This window comes from Nicotiana tabacum, chromosome 10, assembly GCF_000715075.1.
Source record: "Nicotiana tabacum cultivar K326 chromosome 10, ASM71507v2, whole genome shotgun sequence".
Taxonomy (NCBI): Eukaryota; Viridiplantae; Streptophyta; class Magnoliopsida; order Solanales; family Solanaceae; genus Nicotiana; species Nicotiana tabacum.
In genome coordinates, this window is record NC_134089.1 from 146,786,005 (window position 1) to 146,810,885 (window position 24,881).

Sequence of the window (24,881 nt, forward strand, 5' to 3'; positions counted from 1 at the left end):
AACTTATAATAAAAGGACATAACCGAAATTCTAGATATTAACCTTATAATCCTATTAGTTTTAGGACATAATACTACACATTATGAATCCTAAAAAAACAAAAAAAAGTAATACTTACCGTTAAAAGTTCATAAGCATTCTACAATTTAAACTTCAAAAGAGATGATGAAAAGCAGAAGGACTTTTTCGTTGCTTGGCATATAATCACTACTCACATATCGTTGCTTGGCATATAATCACTACTCACATGTTTATTTTAGAAATTTGTGCTATACATATATGAAATATCCACATTTTGTGTAAATATCTTACATTCGCCACCTCCAAAAATATGCACATGCATATATCATTGATTAATCTATCTATCTATATCTATATTTATATATATATCTGTATCTATATTATTATAAAAGCATGTATACAATATCGATTTACAAAAATAACCTTATAATATTAAAAATATATAGGAACGTTTAATAAAATCAATTTTTATAATAATTCTCCATATTGGCAATACATTACTACTCTATAATGTCCAATACCAAGAAAAAATAAAAGTTATATTAATTGAGTTGCATAAAGAGTTGAAATTGATGAAAATAATATCCCCACGATAATATATTTTTAAATTATATTTGAACTGTTTTCCTACTCGAATAACCATCACAAAAATATATCAAAGCAGAGCAATGATGCTAAATTTATAAGGAAAGCAAAATTGATAATATGGGATGAAGCACTTATAACTAAGTGTCAAACGATCGAAACAATTGCCTGGAGTTTTAGAGATATAGTGGACGTTAATGAACCGTTTGGTGAAAAATTAATGGTTTGGGAGGTGATTTCTGTCAAGTACTACTAGTAGTTCCAAAATCGACAAAAGCAGAGACTGTAAAAGCTAGCTCGCCAAAGTTATACTTCTAGCCTCAAATAAAAAAGATTCAACTGACAAGAAATATAATGAAAGAACGGATCCGGTACTTAGTGTCTTCTTGCTTCGTGTCGGAAACGAAGAAGAGCATCCAATAAAAGATGATTTAGTTTTTCTCGAATACTTGGTTATCAATCCCAATGCTAATAGTAGTGCATTTAATAAGAGAAATATTTCTATCATTAATTAGATTAAAACGTAATTTGCAAATCGCATGATAGAATTAAAAAGCTATCTTAGCTAGCAGAAATGAATATGTTGAGCAACTAAATAAAAGTTTGATTGCAAAATTTTATAGTAAAAATAAAATATTTTTCAGTTTTTGACTCAGCAGAGAATGATACCAATAATTACTCCCCAGAAGAATACTTAAATACTTTAATATCAAATGGCCTTCTACCTTACACATTTGCTGTCAAGTTTATTATTTCTTACATATGTTAGTGTCACCGTATATATAATAGACTAAGTTAAAATTGATCTTCCATTGTATATAAGTTGTTTTTGAAAAAAATATGCTCGACATGCTACTGAAAAACATAGATACGCCGAATAGCTTATGTAATAGCACACAGATGGTATATAGAAATTGTGACAGTAATGTCATACATGCAAAATTATGATACTGGTCAATGTGCTTCTAATTATATTCTTATCCCTGAATTCAACTTTGGTCTTCCAAAATTAAGGAATATTCTTTTAAATTTGTGCCAAAATAATTTTTAGTATGTTTATGTTTTTCAAATATAATAAATAAATCACAAGGACAAACATCCTAAGAAGTGTTCGGTAAGATACCATCATATTAAATACTTTTAAATTATACTTCTTCCGATCCACTTTAAGGTTAATATGGTCAATTATATTATTAATTAATGATAAAAGGTGAATTCCTTAATATGTGTGAAAGCAACCAAAAATCACTTAAAGTGGACCAGAGGAAGTACTAATACATTATTATCTAACTAACATGACAAAATTGATCATTTGTGTGATGATGCCTTTTTATTTTAAATTCATCTATTAGCTAATGTAATAATATTTTTAGTTATTTAGATGACTATTATATTGTTATATATAAAATTTCTCTCATTAATTAAATTTTATTATTCTTTCATATAATTAAATGTTTAAACCATCACGTGTCATTATTAACGTGCAACGCATGTTCATAGATACTAGTATTTAGTAAAAACAAATTTTATATAACTAATTATATATTATATAACTTATCTTATTTACAACTTATCTACAAGTTTTATACATTATTTCTACTCAGTTATATACAACTACAATATAATACCACTTAAATATAATTTTTATACAATGTTCCTCAACTTTCATACAATAGTTAAATGAATAAAAGAAAAATAAATAAACAATAGAATACAATTTTTCTATAATTTTTCTTTCTATAATTTCTGCAATATAATGTATGTCATGTCTTCTTCTTCTTCTTCTTCTTCTTCTTCGAGTTTCAATCTTAAATTCAGCCAAAAGCAAGTCTAATCTTCATCAAAATCCCTCAAAATTGAGATATAAACTCCAAACTATATTTCCAATTATTTGCAACAACACCCAATCCTAACAAATAATGATTTTTGAAAACCCAAATTCGAATTCAAAGTTTCAAAGCTTTTTAATGGTTGTTAATGGTGGAATTGCTACTCTCTTTTCCTTTGCTTTATATTACTAAAATTTGGGATTGAGGGATAGAGAGAGACGTAGAGAGAATTCTCAATTCTTTGCAACAACATCCAATCCAAACAAACAATGTCTTTTGAAAACCCAAATTCGAATTCAAAGTTTCAAAGCTTTTTAATGGTTGTCAATGGTGAAGGGGTTACATATTTTTGCTGATTTTAGAAGAGGAGATAGTGGGTGATTGAAGAGGAAATCGTGGGGTGTGGTTTGATACGTGGGTGAGGGGGTGGGATTTGGAGAGAGAAACTTGGAAGGAGTGGGAATATACGGTAGAGTTAAATTAGGAGACTAATTAATACCATTAAAACCTCTAAAATATACATAAATGATAATTAGGTATATAAAAGATAATTATGTTAAAAGTTAAGCATGGAGGGATAATATAGTTTACTATATGACATAGGAATGTAAAAATTCCTTTGTATAATTTTATAGTGTCAAAGTGCTCGATGAACAGTCCTTTTAATTGGTGCAGAAAAAAAGCTTTTCAAGTTCCATTATCCTCAAATTTGCCTCTAAAACATAGGGTAATACTAAACTTTGATATCAGTGTATACAAATTTGATTTCGTTTCCTAAAAAAGTTAAAATGTTGTACTTATATAACTGTATCATAGATTAAATGGTCATAAAAATAAAGAAATGAAAAGAAAAGAAAAACTAAAAAAAAACAAGCTGCTAGTCTTTAATAAATCTTCTATTCACTGTTACAGGCTTACAACTTAAACTATGTATAGGACGCATTGGAACCCCATAAAGTGATTCTGTTACGACCCGATCGGTCGTTTTGAGGTTTAGCGCGTCGTTCAGCAATTTGAGACCATGAACGCCTTCACTTTAGGTATTATGACTTGTACGCATGGTCGGAACTGAATTCTGGGAAGTTCGGAGTTGATTTGGAAAGAGAATTCTCATTTCGGAAGCTTTAAGTTGAAAGAATTGACTAAGATCGAATTTTTGAGTAAACGGCCTACGAATCGGGATTTGAAGGTTCCAACAGGTTCGTATAATGATTTCGGACTTGAGCATATGTTCGGATCGGGTATTGAATGACCCGGGAACGTTTCGGCGCCTATTGTGGAAGTTAGCATTTTGGAAGAATCTCATAAGTTTGGGTTGAAGTGCATTTTTGGATTATCAATGTCCGTTTGGGATTCCGAGTCTGGGAATAGCTCCGTATGGTGATTCTGGTATTGGGAGCGCGATCAGAAGTGAATTCGGAGGTCCGTGGGTCATTTTGGAGTCATTTGGCTAAAGATAGAAATTTGAAGGTTTTTGGGAAGTTTGACCAAGAGTTGACTTTTTGATATCAGGGTCGGATTCCGATTCCGGAAGTTGGAGTAGGTCCGTAATGGGGAATATGACTTGTGTGCAAAATTTTAGGTCAATCGGACGTAATTTGATAGGTTTAAACACCGAAAGTAGAAGTTTGAAATTTTAGAGTTCATTAAGCTTGAATTAGAGTGCGATTCATGGTTTTAGCGTTGTTTGATGTGATTTGAGGCTTCGAGCAAATCCATATTATGTTTTTAGATTTGTGCGGGTATTTGGTTTGGAGCCCTGGGGGCTCGGGTGTGATTCAGGATAGCTTCGGAGTGATTTGCTAAGAAATAGGATTGTTGTTACTGGTATGATCGCAATTGCGATGTATTGGTCGCAAATTGCGATGTATTCGAGGTTCTGTTCGCATTTGCGAACCTAGGCGGCTGGGGGGATCGTTCGCATTTGCGACAATTGGGTCGTTTTTGCGAGGCCTGAAGGGTTCACATTTGCGAAACCCTTATCGCATTTGTGAAGTAGGCCAGTTCAGTCGGGGGGCGCATTTGCGATGAAATCTTCGCATTTGCGGTCTCCTTGTCGCAAATGCGATATCAGAGGGCTGTGTCCAGCTATTAATTTCAAGACTTAGGTCATTTAACTCATTTCCTTCATCTTTTTAGGCGATTTTTGGAGCTTTTGGAAGAGGGTTTTCACCTAGCATTTTGAGGTAAGTAATTTCTACACAACATGAGTTAAATACATAGATTATGGGTAGATTAACATATGAAAATTAGGAAAAATCAAGGGTTGTAGATGAAAGACCTAGAATTTGATAAAAACAAGTTTTAACCACAAAGTTTGTTAGGGAATGAAGTAAAAATCATATATTCTTGATCCTTAGGTTATGGGTAACAACTTTCTTCAAAACTTTTTGGAGTCCGGGCACGGGGATGAATTTTAGGAACCTTGTATCTAGGGTTGAAAAATTGGTCTAATAATTAGAATATGAACTTTTGAGCATGTATAACTAGTTCTTATCCTATTTGAATAGTTTTGGATCGTTCGGCTCCGAATTGGAGGTTTGAACGCGTTCTTGAATCGGATAGGCTTCGGAGCGAGGTGAGTCTCCTTTCTAACCTTGTAAGAGGGAATTGTCCCCATAGGTGAAATAATTGGTTATATGCCCCTATTTGTAAGGGCTACTGACGAGAGTCCGTGTGTAGCTACTATTATGTGTAAGTCCGGATAGTCTAGGACCCAAAAGTATGCTATACTTGGAATATTTGTAATCTTGTTGGCAGTTGAATTGCTTAAATCCTATCGAATTGGTAAATGAATTTCTAAAAGGATTAAACTTCATTTTCTTAAATCGCTAAAAGAGAATTGGCTTTTATTTGGATAAACGTTCCTCGATAAATTCTTAATTGGCTGTTCGAGTATGTATTTCTATGTGTATGTGCGTCGCATGTATGATTCGCGAGCGGGGTAATAGATGCATCTATGGTTCGCGTCGTTCGACCCTCGGCAGTGCACATTTTACATTTATGTTGGATTGTATCGTACGACCTCGGCATAATATGTGCATGCTTGTATTGCTTGCCTAAGAATCTTAAATGTTGATAATTGCTTTTCCTGGCCAGAGATAAATTGATAAAGATAATGAAAAGTAAATCTTTGGAAATCATTTATTATTTGAGAAGTTGTTTACGTGCTTTCCGATTTTCTGAGTTTAATTTTGCTTTATGAAATCCATGAATTCCTCACACTTTTACTATATTGTCATTGGACCACTAGTAAGTGTCAAAGTCGACCTCTCGTCTCTACTTCTTCGAGATTAGACGGGATACTCATTGGGTACACGTTGTTTTCGTACTCATACTACACTTGTTGTGCATTTTTGTTGCACATGTTCAATGTGGCTAGTGGCTTAGCGGCATAGTTGATACGGAGACTTAGGTGAGCTGCACTTATCGAGACGACCCGCAGCCAGCAGAGTCCCCTTCAGAGTATTTTACGGTATTTTTTTTCATTTTTGTCCACCTTGTATTCCTGACAGTTACTGTATTTTATTTCATTCCCTAGTAAATGCTCATGCACTTGTGACACCGGGTTCTGAGATGATTATGGGGTATCTTGTATTAACTTCTTAACATTCATATTTGATTTGAAATGATTATCTTTTACTAGTGAAATTGAAGGAAAATCATAGTTTTCAAAATTATTAAAACGAAAACTTAATTAAGTATTTTGGTTGGCTTGCCTGACAGCGGTGTCCGGCGCCATCACAATCTTTAGTGGAATTTGGTTCGTGATAGTACCTCCTGTTTTCGCTGTCGTTTTTGGGTAATTGATTGGAAAACATATCTATAATGGAATGGCAAACAGTGCGGTGCGGTGCGGTTGTGGGGAAAACCAGTATAAACCCGCGAAGACTTCAACATGCCCCGTCCCGCATAGCATTTCCACCCGTGTCCACCTCCCCACACCCACACCCACACCAGCGTCCACCCGCCCCGCCCCGCCCCGCACCGCATATTTTTTTTTTTGCTAGTTTGTTTTAATTAATTTTGTTGCTGGATTTTAGATTTCATCATCCAAAAAATGAAAAACTTATGCTCATGTACTGAATTGTTCAATTGGATTTGAGAATTCCCTCATTCAGTATGAAATTAATGCTGAAAATTGACAAAAACATGAACGCTATGCTGCTGATGGTATTGGAATTTGAAAACAATTAACGAATCTTCATTAGATGATTAAGTGATAAATGTTAATAATTTAATCATAATTTTTTTTGTCTAAACTACATTTTACATTCCCTTAAATGTATAACTTGTTTCTTTTATTCAAAATTTCTAACTTAATTAACATTCTAATTAAAAGGTGTACTTGAAAAAAAAAAGTTACAAATGATTTACTTTGTTTTTATGAAATATCAAACATTTTAATAGATATTCTACTATTTAAGGTTTGTCGCAGAAGTCAAGTTTTACTGGATAATACAATAAGCTAAATCCAGTAAACTTGTGCAAACCCGCGAAAACCCGCGTAGGCCCGCAACCACCCCGCACTGCATTAGTCTTTTAAAAAATTATTTCAACCCGCCCCTCACCCGCCCCCGCCCCGCATAGCTTTAAACCCGCACCGCTCCATTTGCTATCCCTATTCTATAAACTCCTAAGAGTGTAGAAATGACACTAGATAGCCACTTTAAAGGGTTGTTATTTAGGAATTAGCAAGTGTATCCTGAATTTCAATTTCAATTCAATTCTCAGGACATTTTTAGTCAAAAATTTCAATACAAAATATATACTGGTTAAACTCTAAATAGCATCCCTGAAAATGGCTATTTGTGCACTTGGCGTGATCCGAGTGTGGTTGCGCGACCTAAATCCGAGTCCTATTGTGTTGTATATTGTATTCGTTGCGCGTTTGAATACAAGTAATACAAGTTAGTAACAATTGAATAGTAGTTGCTAAGGATAATTTGGCAAATTATAGTTATTAGGCTCTAAATTATAGTAATTAATGAAAATTCCCCATTTCTAAAGGCCTGAAAACGCTTGGGCATACCTCTAACTACATGTTACCATATCTTGACAACGTAAAGACGGCCACATCAAAATTTTATCAAAGCTAATGCACCGAAGTGCTAAAATGTACTGTTATAGGAGGCATGTAAGGAAAAATTGAGAAATGATCCGTAAAAGTAAATGATGTATGATAAAAAGAGAAAAATCAAGCTTAAGATATTTGCAAATAAGGTTCACTATCTTCTTCTTATAAAAAAATAAAAGACTTTATTACCATTCGGTACAGTAAAACTGCAGTAGGACAGCCCCAACTTACAGTATCCTCTTAACCTACACAGCCCCAGATTGCAATATGCGTTTCTAGCTCTGTGATTTCTCTCATGCCAAATATATATAGTAGACACATGTTGCCAAAGCTATCCTATAAATTTCTGCAGTAGTGCCAAATCCACATAGTTATTAGGGGTGCTTAAGCATCCATTGGCTTTAACTAAATTTAGTAGATTTTCAAAGGCAATTATCAAAAACTTTAGATATGCATTTGGTGAGCCTTTTCTATTCCATATATGAGCAAACACTTCACATTTAAAGAATAAATGGAGATGTTTTCCATTTCTGTTAAAATCATTTAATTACCCTCTTATTTCTTTATAGAGATTTTTTGTATGCTCATTAAGTCACTTCTTGTAGCCATGTCTGCCTATATAAATCTTCACCTTTATAATTCTTTGAACCATCCACGAAGTCTGTTTTGGTTCATTATAATCACAGTCACACAATAAATATAGCACAAAACATTAATTTTCCATAAACTAATCCTCCACGTACTATAAATTAAGAGAAAGAAGTACGTTTGAGGAGACAACCCTTTCATAACCTCTAAAATTTTGACAATGGCCAAACCCAGCATCTCAGAATACTTTTATGGCGTCCTTCTCATTCTATTCCTTCTCTCTGGTATTTACTTTCACTCCTTTAAACTACAATTAACCAGTAATAGCTGAAGTTATGGGCTATATGGCCAAACTTGATATTTTTTTCGTTTATTAATTTGTTCCCTTTTTCCCTGTCTTTGCCATGGATTTATAATTCTGGCTGGTTTCTGCTTTCTTTTTCTTAGTTTTTCAATTCAAAAAAAGGCCTTACAATCACGTTATTTTGGTATTGTATTTTTTCAAATTCTAATACTTCCTGGTGTGCTTTAGCCTAAAGAACCTTATTCAAATATTTGCTACTCTAGAAAATCACGAAGATATATTTTTTTTTTCTATTCCTCCCTTACTAATCCAACAAACCATATAATCATTAATTGCTCATGTAAAGAAAGAGATAATGATAATTTAGGAGTCTATTACTCAAATGGTCACTTTACTATCCCAAATTATCTCCTAAAGTCACTTTTCTTTCGTTTGTAACAACAAAGGCACTAAACTATGCTTATTGCACTCAGAAGGTCACTCAACTAGATTTTCCAAATTTTGAATTGTCAAATACCTTTTTTACCCTCTAAATTATAAACATTTATCTTCTTTTTATTTTTTTAAACTTTTTAATATTATAATTTTTCCCTTTTTAATTCACATTATGGACTTACCTATAGAATAAATAAATATTATTTTTAAATTAAAAAAATAAAAAATATTTAAGCATATATAATGCTGGAATAACAAAATAATGAGTATAGTAATTAGAATAATTTGTTAGTAATAATTATTTTAGTATTAACAATAAAAATTCAAAATTTATTTACACAATTCAGAATGAAAAAAAATAAAGGTTGTAAAATATATATTTTATGCACATAATATAAAAATAATTACTTAAATAAATGTATTTTTATAATATACATTATATATTCTTGAAAATTATGCTCAATTATATTATATATATTCCATGCACGACTTAACGTATCATATTTTACCCTGTACAGATAGTCCCCCTGCTTTCTGGTGATATAACTTTGTATCGTCGGAAAGTTGGTAGAAACATAATAATATAATTGAGCATAATTTTCAAGAAGATATAATGTATATTATAAAAATACTTTTATTTAAATAATTATTTTTATATTACGTACATGGAATATATATGTTACAACCTTTATTTTCTTTCATTCTGAATTGCATAAATAAAATTTTGAATTTTTGTTGTTAATACTAAACAGTTTTAAAAAATAAAAAGAAGATAAATACTTATAATTTACAAGGTAAAATAGGTATTGGGCAATCTAAAATTTGAAAATCTAGTTGAGTGACCTTCTAAGTGCAATAGGCATAGTTCAATTACTTTATTGTTACACGAAAGAAAAGTGACTTTAGAAGATAATTTGGGATAATTGAATGACCATTTGAGTAATTGACTCGATAACTTAATCAAATTCCTTTTATAATAAATGACATCAAAGTGGTTTCCTGAATGGGTATGTCTATCAAGGTAAAAACTTATTAGCACCGGGTGTGTTTACACCAAACCAATAGATATATAACATGTGTCTTGCATATGGACTTCAATCATTTAATCATCGGTACAGCTAGTGGCAAAGTTAGAAATTTATTTAAGGGTGTTTAAATTTGATATAAGTAAAAAAAAAAAAATACTTGTGTTCAGTATATTTTATATATCTCTAAATCTAATATTTTAACAATATACACAGTGTAATTTTTCGACATGTAGCTTCGCCCATGACCGTACGGCTACACTATAAGTTTTGATAGTTAATAAGATACCTTCTTTTGCACCACGTTGTTTGATTACAAGAAATTTTAAAAGTTTATTGGTAGAACAATGATTTGAGGGTCACAAATTTGTTGATGGATGCAGTTCATGAGATAAGGGTTGAGGCAAAAGAATGTAGCGAAGGGCTGCCGTGGGTGGAAACGGAGTGCAGAGGAAGCGTGCCGGCGGGGAACTGCTGGGTAGAATGTCAAAAACGACACGGTTTTGATGTCAAAGCCAGCTGCAGAGGATTCGACCCTAATTTACCCAAACTACTCTATTGTTGGTGCAGTTGGCCTTGTTAATGCCTAATATACTCTACCTTAATGCTATTTAAGCAATATATACTAGGGTTTTTCGAGTAATCTGGAAGACATTGTTTTTATCATTTTATTTTAATTTATTTCATTTTTCTTAACTTACAAGGAGCAACTTTTATTGCTAAATGTCAAACTCCAAACTCTTTAACGTGTTATATTAAGTGGTTTATATTTTGGTCTGCTTTAGTGCTAAAGAATGACTGCAGGACTATGTGAAAGTTGGTAGAAAATATTTTTCTTAATTTAAGAGCTTCTCGTGCATCTATAATGCAACTAAATGTTCCCTTTTGCTTTCAAGTGAATGATAGTTAATTACAATACTAACTACTAAAGTTGTTAGAATATATTGATGTTTTAATCGCAAATCTAGTAGAATTAAATTAACATACCGGCTAGTCAATGAGTATCATATACTCAAAAATGCATCTGAATTTGAAACCTTTTCTTCTAACACTGTCACCTTAAAATACCAACAACTTATAATTAAGTTAAAAAGCTGCAATATCTTTCTCTAAAATTCTAGTAATAATTATGCTGCGAGAAAAGTTTAACTTAAGAATGTTATAATTATCCTATATACAAAGTTAAGTTTAGTCAGCGCAACTTTTTCTACGAGCTCTCAATATAATTTCAATATTTATAGGAGAGTAATTAACTAGCTAGTCTCTTACATTTGCGATGTATATCAAATGCTGTGATCTTATTAACTTAAATTTTCCGTGCATTTTATGACATAACTTGCAAATATCACATAGGCGTTTGGCCCTTTCGCACGCGTATAAAAGAAGAAAAGACTGATATTTAAAAGTATTAAACCGATTTAAGTCTCTGTAATCTTTTCGAGGCCTTGGACCCTTTTTTTATGCAGAAAGTACCCTTCTTTTCTTATAAATTATGAAATTTCCATTCAAACAGCCGAAATTCAATATTTATTTTTTCTAGCCAGTATATATAGATTATACAACAACAACAACAACAACGACCCAGTATAATCCCATAAGTGGGGTCTGGGGAGGGTAATATGTACGCAGACCTTACCCCTACCCCGAAGGGTAGAGAGGCTGTTTCCAGGAGACCCTCGGCTCAAAAAAAGCAACAGGAGCCGATATATTAGTACCATAAAAATGCATAATAAAATAACAGCAATATAAGAGATATGAAATACAGAATACGAAATACGAAATAGATGGCTGGTATAGTAAAACTAGCAGGTAAAGCCCTGCATAAATAGACGACCAATGACATTCTTAGTCTAACTCCTAACTGGCTAGTCTCACTCTATTGTGCTTTAGAAATATTCACAAGTTTCCCTAACCTACAACCTTAATGCTCGACCTCCATAATTCCCTGTCAAGGGCCATGTCCTCAGTAATCCTAAGTCGCGTCATGTCCTGTCTGATCACCTCTCCCCAATACTTCTTAGGTCGCCCTCTACCTCTTCGCGTGCCCACTACAGCCAGTCGTTCACACCTCCTCACCGGTGCATCAGTGCTCCTCCTCTCTGAATGTGCCCGAACTATCTGAGTCTTACTTCCCGCATCTTGTCCTCCATGGGGGCCACGCCCACCTTCTCTCGAATATCTTCATTCCTAATATTATCCATCCTTGTATGCCCGCACATCCACCTCAACATCCTCATCTCTGCTACTTTCATCTTTTGGATGTGTGAGTTCTTTACCGGCCAACATTCAATTCCATATAACATGGCAGGCCTAACCACTGCTCTATAAAACTTACCTTTTAGTAACGGTGGTAATTTCTTGTCACACAAGACTCCCCGTCTGCCGCTTAGGTTGGCTGCTTTTTGTGTTAATTCTTCATGTTTGATGGATCTGTGTTGCCACCTAAACCCGAAAAGCTCGTGGTGTGACCCAAAATTGGAGAAAAAATGGGAATCTGACAGTTCACAATCTGAGCGGCTGAACACATTCATGTGAATCTGAGGGTTGCGTGCTATGATCGCACGATCATAGCATGTCGTGCGATTTGTATCTGAATCTTGCAATGGAGGCCCATTAACATTGTACGATTGTAACTGGGAATCTTTTGTAATGTAATATTTCCTTTTTTCTTTTTCTTTTTTATTTATAGTGAAAACTTTTCTCTGTTGTAAATGTATAGGCAAAAATTGCATTTATATATGTAAGTGACATATTGAGACACGTGGACTGGTCAAATAGTCAAAGAAATATAATTAGTCAAGAAGCACGGGCAGCAATAGAAATGAGCAAAGGCAAAGTAAGAGGCACGGGAGGACATTCGAAGGATTCAGCGTCCGTACCTATTTAAGTCATTTATCAAAAGGAATGGATCTGACCATAATAAAGAGCGCAGATACGAAATTCGACAGGCATTAAATACTTTATACGTTAGAGAATTTGTATTGAATACAATGATTGTGTAACGTAGCATTCAATGTCTTTAATTATTCATAATAGCTTCATTATGATTTGAGGAAAATACATATCTTCAAGATACCTATAAAATGGAGGTATCTGGTCACTTGTAAACGGAAGATACGATTGGAATATACTTTGATTCACTTGTTTTTCTCCTGATTACACTCTGGTTACCCCAAATTACTTTCTTCTACATATTCTTTTGATTATCAGTAAACCGCGTTCTTCTAAATTTTAGCTTTGACTAAAATTCTATTTTTTGGTTAAACAGTAAATAACAGAAACTTTTTAGAGAAATAATAATACTCGCAACAATATAGCACTTGACAGTACACCATATACACTCACAATAACTCGTCATATACCAAATTCATTCGAGCTGTAACTACACCAAACTATACAACTTTATGACAAAGTAACTAACACCACAAAACTATTACTACGATGTAAGATAATTGATACAAGACAATATGAAAAAGAAAACCACACAATAACATAGACATCTTCAAAGTCCTAAATGGAGTTTCGAGTTTCCACATCCACGGCATAACGAGGACATGGCCAGCTATTTTGCAGATACAATCAAGCAGTAGCGAAGCCAGAAATTTTATTTTGGGTGTTCAAACTTGAAATAAGTAAAAATAATTCTCGATAACGGGTGTTCAATATATGTTATATACCATTAAAATCTAATATTTTACCTATATATACAGTGTAATTTTTCGACGAACGGTGGTCAGTTGACCACCCTTAAAGTTATGTACCTTCGCCCCTGTAACCAGGGGTGCCAATGCGTCGTACCCTTTTGCAATACCCTATATTTTTGTAAATAAGGGTGTATTGCCCATAATAATAATAATAATAATAATAATAATAATAATAATAATAATAATAATAATAATAATAATAATAATAATAATAATAATAATAATAAGAAACTAACTTAAAAAAAACACAATGAAACAAAACAAAAAAAAAAGGGAAAAGAAAGAAAAAAGAAAGGGGCCGAAGCCCATTAGAAAAATAACCTGCCAAGGTTGGCAAGGGCTAGCAAACAAAAGAAGCCAAGGCTTATGTAGGAAAACGGAAAACAAAACGAAACCAGAGAAAAAGAAAAAGAAAAGAGAAGAAGAAGAAAGCTTTGGGCAAAGGCTTAAGAAGAATTGGGAGTTGAAATTGAAAGTATTAAAGTTGTCCTTCGACTCAAGAGGTTAACCTTCTTCTTCTCATCTGTTGAATTATTTCACTGAATCTATGCAATTTCATGTAGTACAAAAGAATTCAATATCACTTTTCTCTTATATATACAACTACTATGGAGATAATAAGGCTATAAAAATTTGATTTAAGCACTGATAGGTCTAGTTTTAGAGGAATAAATTATACTAAATAGTTTGAAATTGATAGAATTATGGACTAGTTCTATGATTAAATATAAATTCACAAACTAATACTCAAACGTGAACCCCCGATGATTGGGTATAAATTAGTGATGGATTTAGCCTAAATGAGGCAATTAACATGAGATCGATATTATGTAATTATAGATTGATTGGAGGAATTTGTACGAACTGCTCGAGGTGAAGCATTTGGTATTTCGGCACGAGTACTGTGAGTAGTAATCTTACCGCAATTTGTGTTTTCATAACTTGCATGATTTACACATGATTTTTAATATGAATATGTTACCGATTATTTTGAGTTGGATGTGGGACAAGTCTTTTACTTGATATGATACCGAAATAGTTATTTGAGATGAATACCGTGGTTTTTTTAAAATATTTTCATTGTCACTAGATCTGTTTTATCGTTACTTGAATTTACTGTTATCGAAAAAAAATTATATGATTTGATAAGAACCGAATGCCCTATATTGTTTTAAAATATTTTCTACGAGTATATAGAGATTACAGAGATAAGTATAAATGGGAGTAGACATTGAAGGATCCCGTAGCTAACGGTGGGTTCGTTAAACCTGGTGCACCTTGTAATTACAAATTACCGTTGTAGCCCTCGCTAGTGGGAAGGTAGAACTAGCATACCGTTACCGACTTCCCTCGAGTAGAGACTACCGTTATATTTGACTTCTTGCGAAGAAGTCCACAGTTATACCGATTACATGATCCGTTCATTGAAACCTCCCAAATGTGAATATTGATATTATACAGTGGTTACCGAACTTATTACTGAACTGTTAATTGTATTATACTACAAGAAAAGCATGATGAGATTGAAAATTATTTATTGTTTTTGAAAGGGCATTTTGATGTTATCTGTTTAAGATACTAGCATGTTTTTTGACTTGTCCCCAATAAAAACGGTTGTGGTTAAGTGTTATTACTCACTGAGCTAGAGACTCATTCCCCACTAATTTTTGTACAGAGACTGCAGTTGACGCAGGCGAGGATTTCGTTAATTAGAGCGCACAGGTTGATATTTCTCGGTGAGCCTCACACTTGTTCGCGTGGGCATAGATTTTATTTATTGTTATGGTCTTTTCATTGAAATCTTAGAGTCGCTCCATAGTCAGTATTTTAGTGTCATTAGTATTCTTTTGTTATTATAGCCTTATGTTGAGTATCGTTCTCATTTATCAAAGTTGGAGATAAATTAGTATTTCTAGTGGTTAGTTGGTGGTTTAGTTATGGTGGAGACTTATATTGGTTAATTGACAAGTTGTGGATAGTTTGGTATGATATTAGGATGTTTGGTTGTTGATTTGAAACAGGAAAATTTTTGGGATGGTCCAAAAATAGGGGAAACTCTGTCCGATTTTCTGTAAAATTACTGATAAGGCTTACTTGGGAGCACTTTCTCCTAAGTGCGGGTCACAATCCTAAATTGGGTCATGACAAAGTTGGTATCAGAGCTTAGTCTTTAAGTCCCGAGGCATGGAGCAATGTTTAGTAGAGTCTTGTTCATGGGTATATAGGCGCCCAAACTTATGATCTTGAGGCTACTGAGCATCTAGGAATGTTTTCTCTTCTTTTATTCTTTGATCGTGCGTTGAGATAACTTGAGATTGACTTTGGAATATTTCTTTTGCAGATGGATAGGACATGCACACCCTCATCTGCTGGACGTGGTGCTGGGCGTGGTGCTACCAAGGTGGCAGTCAAGTTAGGGTTCATCAAACTAGAAGACAGACTGCTCCTCAACCTCAAGTTGGGAACATGGGTCAAACCCAAGCTGTTATGCCAAATCAAGTGCAAGAGCAGGGAGTTGAGAACGCTCTACCACTAGTGCCAACTGTTGTACCTACTGTTTCCTTACCTGCAGATGCAGTGGCAAGATTATTGAATGTGTTAGAGGCATTGGTGCCTACTCAGGGCAGAAGTTCAGCTCCTCAGGCTACTTTACAGACACAAGCACCTACATAGACTCAGCCTTTCGGGAATAAGGAAGTATCCTTACACGAGTTCCTGAAATTGAAATCACTAAAATGCACAAGTTCGGATAATTCAGCAGATCCTCAAAGTTTCTTGGATGGGACACTTAAGGCAGTACATGCTCTTGGATGTTCTAGTGAGAGAGTCGTGGAGCTCGCAGCATACAAACTAGAGGATATGGCCAATACATGGTATGAAACGGTATTACTAGGAAGGCCTGCAGGAGCACCACCACTGACATGGGACGAGTTCACTAAGTTGTTCAAGAATCATTTTCTTCCAGACAGTCTGATGCAACAATATGCTAGAGACTTTGAGAGATTGGTTCAGACTCCAGATATGGATGTGTCAACATATAACACTAAGTTCTGTAAGCTGGCTATATATGTTCCTCACTTAGTGCCTATCGAAGAAGCTCGAATTCAGAGGTTTGTTGATGGATTGGTTGGTCATTTATACACTGCATTATCCCTACAGATGAAGACTTTATCCTACTCTGATGTAGTCGACCTTGCTAGAAAGATTGAAAACAAGGATGTGAGGAGCGTGCAGCTAGTGATTTACGTAAGAAGGCCAAGACATGAGGGGCTTTCAGTGGTGGTTTTAGTGAAAATAGAAAAGCAGGAAATCAGAGACAACAACAACAGGGTTCTCAAACAGGGACACACGTGTCTTCACAGTCCATATAAAGACCACATTACAGACAAGGTAATAGGGGACCATCATCTTCTTGACATCATAATTCTGGATAGATGTATGCCACTACTCCAGCCTGCCAGACTTGTGGTAGATCACATTTGGGCCAATGTCGTGTTCTAATTGGAGAGTGCTTTCGGTGTGGCCGGTTGGGGCATCACTTGAGGGATTGCCCTCAGCCTCCGAGAAATTTCAACCAAGCTTCTATTCAGTCGGCTGCACCGACTCAGACTACTCGTAATATTTCAGGTGCTATAGGTACATGAAATAGAGGTCAAGGTGTTGGAGACCATGCTACTATGAATCAAGGACAAGGAAATGCTGGTAGAGGTCATGCGAGAGTTTTTGCATTTACTAGACAGGATGCTCAGGCCTCGAATGCAGTGGTTACAGGTATTCTTTCTGTCTATTCATTTGATGCACTTGCGTTGATTGATCCGGTATCTACTCACTCCTATGTGTCCTCATACTTTACTTTAAGATTTAGTAGACAGCCCGAGTTATTAAATGATCCTTTTCTAGTTGCTACTCATGTTGGAGAGTCTCTATTAGCTGAATACGTGTATCGTTCTTGTCAGATTCGGGTTGAGGGTAGAGATACTCTAGTTGACCTTATTGTACTTGATATGATTGACTTTGACATGCTGATGGGAATGTATTGGTCATCTTCTTGCTATGCTATAGTCGATTGTCATGCAAAGATAGTAAGGTTTGAGATACCAAATGAACCCAGTTTTATTCTAAGAGGGAGTCAGGTTCCAGAGACTTGCAAAATTGTATCTTTTATGAAAGATCAACGACTTCTGAAGAAAGGTTGCTTGGGTCTCTTAGCTATTGTAAGTGACACAAGAAAGGAAACAATTAGTATAGAAACTGTACCAGTAGTGAGAGAATTTTCTGATGTATTTCCTGAGGATTTACTAGGATTGCCTCCAGTACGAAAAATAGACTTTAGTATTGATTTGCTACCTGACACACAACCCATATCGATACCTCCATATCGAATGGCACCAGCAGAGTTGAGGGAGCTAAAGCAAAAGTTACAGGATTTGTTAGATAAGGATTTTATTAGACCTAGTGTATCACCATTGGGTGCACCAGTACTGTTTGTAAGGAAGAAAGATAGATCCCTGAGAATGTGCATTAACTACAGGCAGTTGAACAAGATAACAATACGCAATAAATATCCTTTGCCTCGTATAGATGACATGTTTGATCAGTTACAAGGAGCTGCCCACTTTTCAAATATTGACCTCTGTTCTGGTTATCATCAACTTAGAATCAAAGATGAAGATATTTCTAAGACTGCTTTCAGAACTCGATACGGGCACTATGAGTTTCTCGTGATGCCTTTCGGACTGACTACTGCTCTAGCGGCATTCATAGATTTAATGAATAGGGTGTTCAAGTCATTTCTTGATAGATGTGCAATAGTATTTATTGATGATATCCTGATATATTCTCGTAGCCAAGGAGAATACGAGGATCATCTCAGGACTGTATTGCAGACTTTGTGAGAACATCGGCTTTATGATAAGTTCTCGAAGTGTGAATTTTGGTTAGACTCGATAGCATTTTTGGGGCATATTGTATCCAAAGATGGAATTATGGTAGATCCTAAGAAGACTGAAGCTGTGCATAAATGACCCAGACCTACTTCTCCTACAGAAATTCACAGCTTTATAGGCTTAGCAGGCTATTACAGGCATTTTGTGCAGGATTTCTCCAGAATAGCAGCACCGCTGACCAAGCTAACACAGAAAAATGCAAAGTTTCAGTGGATGGAGGAATGTGAGCAGAGCTTTCAAAAACTCAAAACATGTTTGACAACTGCAACAATATTAGCCTTACCATTAGGTTCTGGAGGATTTACAGTATTCTGTGACGCCTCGAGGGTGGGATTAGGATGTGTTCTCATGCAAAATGGTCGCGTTATAGCTTATGCTTCGAGACAATTGAAAAAGCACAAGCAAAACTATCCTACATATGATTTGGAGATGGCTACAGTAGTATTCGCTCTAAAAATTTGGAGACATTATTTATATGGCGAAACTTGTGAGATTTATACTGACCATAAAAGTCTGAATTATATCTTTCAGCAGAGAGATCTAAATCTTCGACAACGTCATTGGATGGAACTACCAAAGACTATGATTGTTCTATTTTGTATCATCCTGGAAAAGCCAATGTGGTGGCTGATGCATTGAGTAGAAAATCTATGGGGAGTTTGGCACATATAGCCCCTACAAAGAGACTTTTGGCCAAAGATATTCAGAGACTAGAAGATACATGTATCAGATTTAGTGTCGGAAATTCAGAGGCATTGTTGGCTTGTGCTCAGGCTAAGTCTTCATTAGTTGAGCGCATTAAGGCCACCCAATATGAGGATGAACGATTATGTAAATACAGAGATGGGGTCTTAACTGGTAAAAGCAAGGATATGATTGTTGAAAGTGATGGTTTTCTTCGAATGGGTGACAGGCTATGTGTAGCAGACGTAGACGGGTTGAGACATGCTATTCTTGAAGAAGCCCACAACTCTAAATACACTATACATCCTGGATCCACAAAGATGTACCATGCCAAAAGCAATTTTATTGGTGGGAAGGTATGAAGAAAGATGTTGCTAACTTTATTTCTAGTTGTTTGACTTGTCAGCAGGTCAAGGCTGAGCATCGGCGACCCGCAGGACTACTACAACAAATTGAGATTCCAGAGTAGAAATGGAAAAGAATTACTATGGATTTTGTCACCGGGATACCACGAACCCCTAGAGGTTATGACTCGGTATGGGTGATTGTAGATCGACCGACAAAATCAGCACACTTTTTGCAGGTGAAGACTACATATGGTGGAGTCAGGTATGCACAGATATTTATGAACGAAATGTCCGACTTCACGGAGTTCCAATATCCATCATCTCTAATAGAGGATCACAATTTACCTCACGCATTTGGAAATCTTTTCAAGAAGCATTGGGTACACGAGTAGATCTTAGTACTGCATTTCATCCACAGACAGACGGGCAGTCTGAATGTACTATACAAATCTTGGAAGATATGTTGAGAGCTTGCATTCTTGAGTTTAGAGGTAGTTGGTATGCTTATCTACCTTTACCTGAGTTTGCTTACAACAATAGCTTCCAGTCCAGTATTTAAATGGCACCGTATGAAGCATTGTATGGTAGAAGATGTCGTTCTCCTATCGAATGGTTTGAAGCTGGTGAGACTAATTTATTGGGACCTGACCTAGTACAAGAAGCTATGGACAAGGTCCAGTTGATCAGACAGAGATTGCTTACAGCTCAAAGTAGACAAAAGTCTTATGTTGGTAAGAGAAGAAAAGATTTAGTGTTCACAATTGGGGACAAAGTGTTCCTACAAGTCTCCCCTATGAAAAGTGTGATGCGGTTTGGGAAAAGAGGCAAGTTGAGCCCCAGGTTTATAGGATCGTATGAGATACTAGACCAAGTGGGAGTCGTGGCTTATCGTTTGACACTTCCTCCTGAGTTGTCCTTTAGTCATCCAGTGTTTCACGTCTCAATGCTAAGAAAATGAATATCAGACTCATCTCAGGTGATTGAAGCACTGACTACACCACTCGATGAGAGGTTGCCTTATGAGGAGGATCCAATGGCTATTGTTGATAGACAAATAAGAAAACTACAGTCAAAAGAAATCGTGTTCGTGAAAGTCTTATGGAGAAATCATACAGTTGAAAAAGCTATTTTGGGAAATAGAAGATACTATGCAAGTCAAGTACCCCCATTTGTTTCAGTCTACTCGGGGACCGAATTTCATAAGGTGAGGAGAATGTAATACCCTATATTTTTGTAAATAAGGGTGTATTGGTCATAATAATAATAATAATAATAATAATAATAACTATAAGAAAGTAACTTCAAAAAAACAATGAAACAAAATGAAACAAGAAAAAAAAAAAAAGGAAAAGAAAGAAGAACAAAAGGGGCCGAAGCCCATTAGAAAAATAACCTGCCAAGGTTAGCAAGGGTTAGCAAACAAAAGAAGCCAAGGTTTCTGTAGGAAAATGGAAAACAAAACGAAACCAAAGAAGAAGAAAAAGAAAAGAGAAGAAGAAGAAAGCTTTGGGCAAAGGCTTAAGAAGAATTGGGAGTTGAAATTGAAAGTATTAAAGTTGTCCTTCGACTCAAGAGGTTAACCTTCTTCTTCTCATCTGTTGAATTATTTCATTGAATCTATGCAATTTCATATAGTACAAAAGAATTCAATATCACTTTTCTCTTATATATACAACTACTATGGAGATAATAAGGCTATAAAGGTTTGATTTAAGCACTGATAGGTCTAGTTTTAGAGGAATAAATTATACTAAATAGTTTGAAATTGATAGAATTATGAACTAGTTCTATGATTAAATATAAATTCACAAACTAATACTCAAACATGAACCCCGATGATTGGGTATTCTAAATTAGTGATGGATTTAGCCTAAATGAGGCAATTAACATGAGCTCGATATTATGTAATTATAAATTGATTGGAGGAATTTGTACGAACTGCTCGAGGTGAAGCATTTGGTATTTCGGCACGAGTACAGTGAGTAGTAAACTTACCGCAATTTGTGTTTTCATAACGTTCATGATTTACACATGATTTTTAATATGGATATGTTACCGATTATTTTGAGTTACATGTGGGACAAGTCTTTTACTTGATATGATACCGAAATAGTTATTTGAGATGAATACTTTGGTTTTTTTAAAATATTTTCGTTGTCACTAGATTTGTTTTACCGTTACTTGAATTTACTGTTATCGAGAAAAATTATATTATTTGATAAGAACCGAAATGCCCTATATTGTTTTAAAATATTTTCTACGAGTATATGTCGACACCCCATTTTTCTATACGTGGGTCGAAATCGGGTATACGACATTGGAAGGACAACTCTATTCCCTTTCGAGAATTGCGTCTTAGAAGTTGAAGAGTCGCCACCTAATGATTATAGTGCATTGCGACACTTTTAAGAAAAGAATTGAGATGAAGAACCAGAGTTTGGGTAAGGGCTAAAATTTATCTCGAGGGGAAGGTATTAGGCACCCCTCAAGATCCACTAGTGTGGTTCCCGGCTATGCTACAATTGTGACTTTACAAGTAAACAATCAAGGCTCAAATAAGGATTCGCATATAACATTGCAATTAGGTTGAAAACTTTTGAAGGCAAGTAGAGAGGGCAGAAATTTATGAAAAAGGATTTGAATAGTTTTACAAGAAGAGATGAAAGCAAATAAAGGGAAGGGGGTCCTAGGTTTACAAATAATATGGATCACATCAATGCAATATCCAGCAATCACTCCTCAGAAGAGGGGTCGCACGTGATATTGGCGCACCGGTCATCATATCCATATTCTACCCATCCCACCCCGTTAAGGTATTAAAGCACGGAATGGTATCGTTACTTATTGCATGCTATTACCCGCCCCAATCCTATTAGTCTCGGGGGCATTGAGACTACTAATCCTAAAGGGGAGGGAGTTGGGGCTTTTCAGAGTTAAAAAGGGTAAAAGTCTAAGGCGACAAACAAAAAAACACATAAGCAGTTAGGGGAAAACAAATAGCAGTTAAAGGCTCAAACAAACCTCCTCACTTAAAGACAGATTGTTTAGCATGTCTTGCATGTACTGATTAGGTCTGAATTAAACTTAGAAAAAAATGCATGAGGTAGACTAATTTATTACATATTTCAGATAAGAAATCCGAATCAGACCTGCCTGCTAGTTGGTTATCAAAGACTGATGCAATTATGGTTTTACCCTAAAGCTTGCCTAGGTGAAACCTATAGGCATGATATCTAACAATGCAGGAGAGAAATATACTAACTTTACAGAGGGAGACTTATTAATTGCAGGAACATGAGTTCTGCAGATGTTCAAGCATTGCTATTTACCGATTTTAGACTTATAAGCGAGTTGAACGATTCTGATTTAGTTGATAGCTCCTATAGGCATGCTTTCTAGGCGTTATTGATTTTAAACGTTTATAGAAGTGCAGAAGTCCTATAGACATGGTATCTAAAATACTGATTGTTATTTAAACCTATATGCACGTTTGCCTAGTGATAGATGCATATGCAGAATTCAGGAAGCTCTATAGATATGTCCTCTATATGATAGGCAGAAATGTAGAAAACGTATAAGCATGGTCTCTATATGAGATGCAGAAGATATAGACATGATATCTATGTATGAAATGCAGAGACCCCTAGACAGGATTTCTAGAATGCAAAGTGCAGAAGTTTATAGGATTTCTACATGAAAATGTAGAAGTGCAGAACCTAAAACAGGATTTCCGATATGTAGAACTTGCCATGATTTGCAGAAATAAAGACCTAATGAGCATGACATCTACCCTTATGCATACATGAGTGACCCTCCCCTTTTTCACTAAAACCCCATAAGTTATTACAAATTATTACAGCCCAAAATGAATAAAGAAAAGTAAAATAAAGTTACATCTGAAAGCTAAAAATCCCAACCAAGGAGAGCCTGATTCAGACTTCTGTCTGAAGCATGAAGTAAACCGACTCCAAAGATCAAATTCCAAAGCCTTTCTCTGATTTGGGATGTGTCAAAGTTCCCAAGAGCCTCAAAGGGACTCAGGGCAGTGCTTACACCCCAAATATATTGCGGTTAGATTATAGTGCAGTGTGGAAATGCCAGCTCTCAGATGTCCAAGTTTAGAGGGAACTCAAGGTCCCAAAGCAAGGCTCAAAAGAGAGGGGCAGAACTTAAAATCTAAGAGTAGGTGAAAGTGCAGGGGGAGGGGGAGTTCATGTAAGCACAGAGAAAAAAAAGTAAGTCACACCCCTGACCAACTTGTCATTTCAAGTTGAGGAGCTGACCAACTTGTCATTTCAAGTTGAGGAGTTAGGGCTTATTGAAAGCCAGGCTCAACATACATAGGGAGTAAGGGTAGGGGATTCATAACAGAAACAGTAGACAAAGGAAAAGTGGGCAAAGGACATGATCAGCAATAAAACATACTGACACCCTTTACTTGGGGTTAAAATTCAGTTCATGGACAACAACTCATGTTGCCATGCCCTGAATCCCCATTTACAAACACATAGAGGGTAAAGGTATAGGGATCAAGCATTCGCAAGAAAGTAATGCAAACAGCAGCATATGAACATGTCAAACTTTGCAGGTAATAGGCATAGATGTAAAGGTTCTAAGTAAACACATTAGGATGATTTCTAGGAGCTGAATCAAGACACACCAGTAAAAAAGCAAGAGCAGAGCAAAGACAAAGTAGTAGCAGTATATTAGTCTTGACTTTCAGCGGGCTAATAATAAGCTGGAGCAGAGAACAGCAGTAGAGAAAAGAGCAAGAGGGAATGCAGGTTTTGAGAGTAGTAGTGTGTGTAAGAGTATGCAATTTGAAGTGTTGAAAAAGTATTGAATTGTCAGTGTCTTAAAAATGCGGAAGGGTAGTCCTTTTTATAGTGCAGAGAAATAAGTAAGAAAGGTAAGAAAATAACTTGCAATCAATCACATAGAATTTCCCTTCAGTTAAGGGATTTGATTTCAAACGAGTAGAAGGTAATTAAGGAAAGAATTTTGGTTAAAAACTTTTCAAAGTAGCACAAAAGGGGTAAATACATAAAGTCTATTTAAGGACAGGGTCTTGACAGTACATGGTTGTAACATTTAAGGAAGAAAATCAATTAACATCCAAGAAATCAGAAGTCGAAGATTTTGTATGAATGAACCATGTCAGAAAGAGGGGAAAGATTTCAACTTAAGAAAAATTAGCAAACAATCAATTAAACCTTTTTAACAGGAATTCTGAATCAATCACTAGCTTGAAAACCCTTTTGAAGAAAGATTCGTCACATATAAAAGCATACAGACACGGGAAAGAAAGATTGTCATGCTCTTGTGAAATCAGTAGA

The 24,881-nt window shown here is 35.3% G+C and overlaps 2 protein-coding genes across 2 annotated transcripts; both read left to right on the forward strand.

The window, feature by feature from the left end:
• The first annotated feature begins 17,245 nt into the window (after nt 1–17,245).
• Nucleotides 17,246–18,741, forward strand: LOC142165444 (uncharacterized). The gene is made up of 2 exons (XM_075223998.1): nt 17,246–17,997; nt 18,615–18,741. Exons 1-2 carry the CDS (start codon nt 17,246–17,248, stop codon nt 18,739–18,741), a joined length of 879 nt encoding a protein of 292 aa, XP_075080099.1.
• Nucleotides 18,742–20,104: 1,363 nt separating this feature from the next.
• Nucleotides 20,105–20,764, forward strand: LOC142165445 (uncharacterized). Its single transcript, XM_075223999.1, has 2 exons — nt 20,105–20,369; nt 20,511–20,764. Exons 1-2 carry the CDS (start codon nt 20,105–20,107, stop codon nt 20,762–20,764), a joined length of 519 nt encoding a protein of 172 aa, XP_075080100.1.
• Nucleotides 20,765–24,881: the final 4,117 nt, after the last annotated feature.

Bases quoted from the DNA above. Each gene is read 5' to 3' on its own strand.
- LOC142165444 (XM_075223998.1), top strand. From the start codon at position 17,246: ATGAATCAAGGACAAGGAAATGCTGGTAGAGGTCATGCGAGAGTTTTT. The intron at 17,998-18,614 runs GTTAGATAAGGA...CTTCTCCTACAG, and splicing joins AAGCAAAAGTTACAGGATTT to AAATTCACAGCTTTATAGGC.
- LOC142165445 (XM_075223999.1), top strand. From the start codon at position 20,105: ATGGCACCGTATGAAGCATTGTATGGTAGAAGATGTCGTTCTCCTATC. The intron at 20,370-20,510 runs GCAAGTTGAGCC...AATGAATATCAG, and splicing joins GATGCGGTTTGGGAAAAGAG to ACTCATCTCAGGTGATTGAA.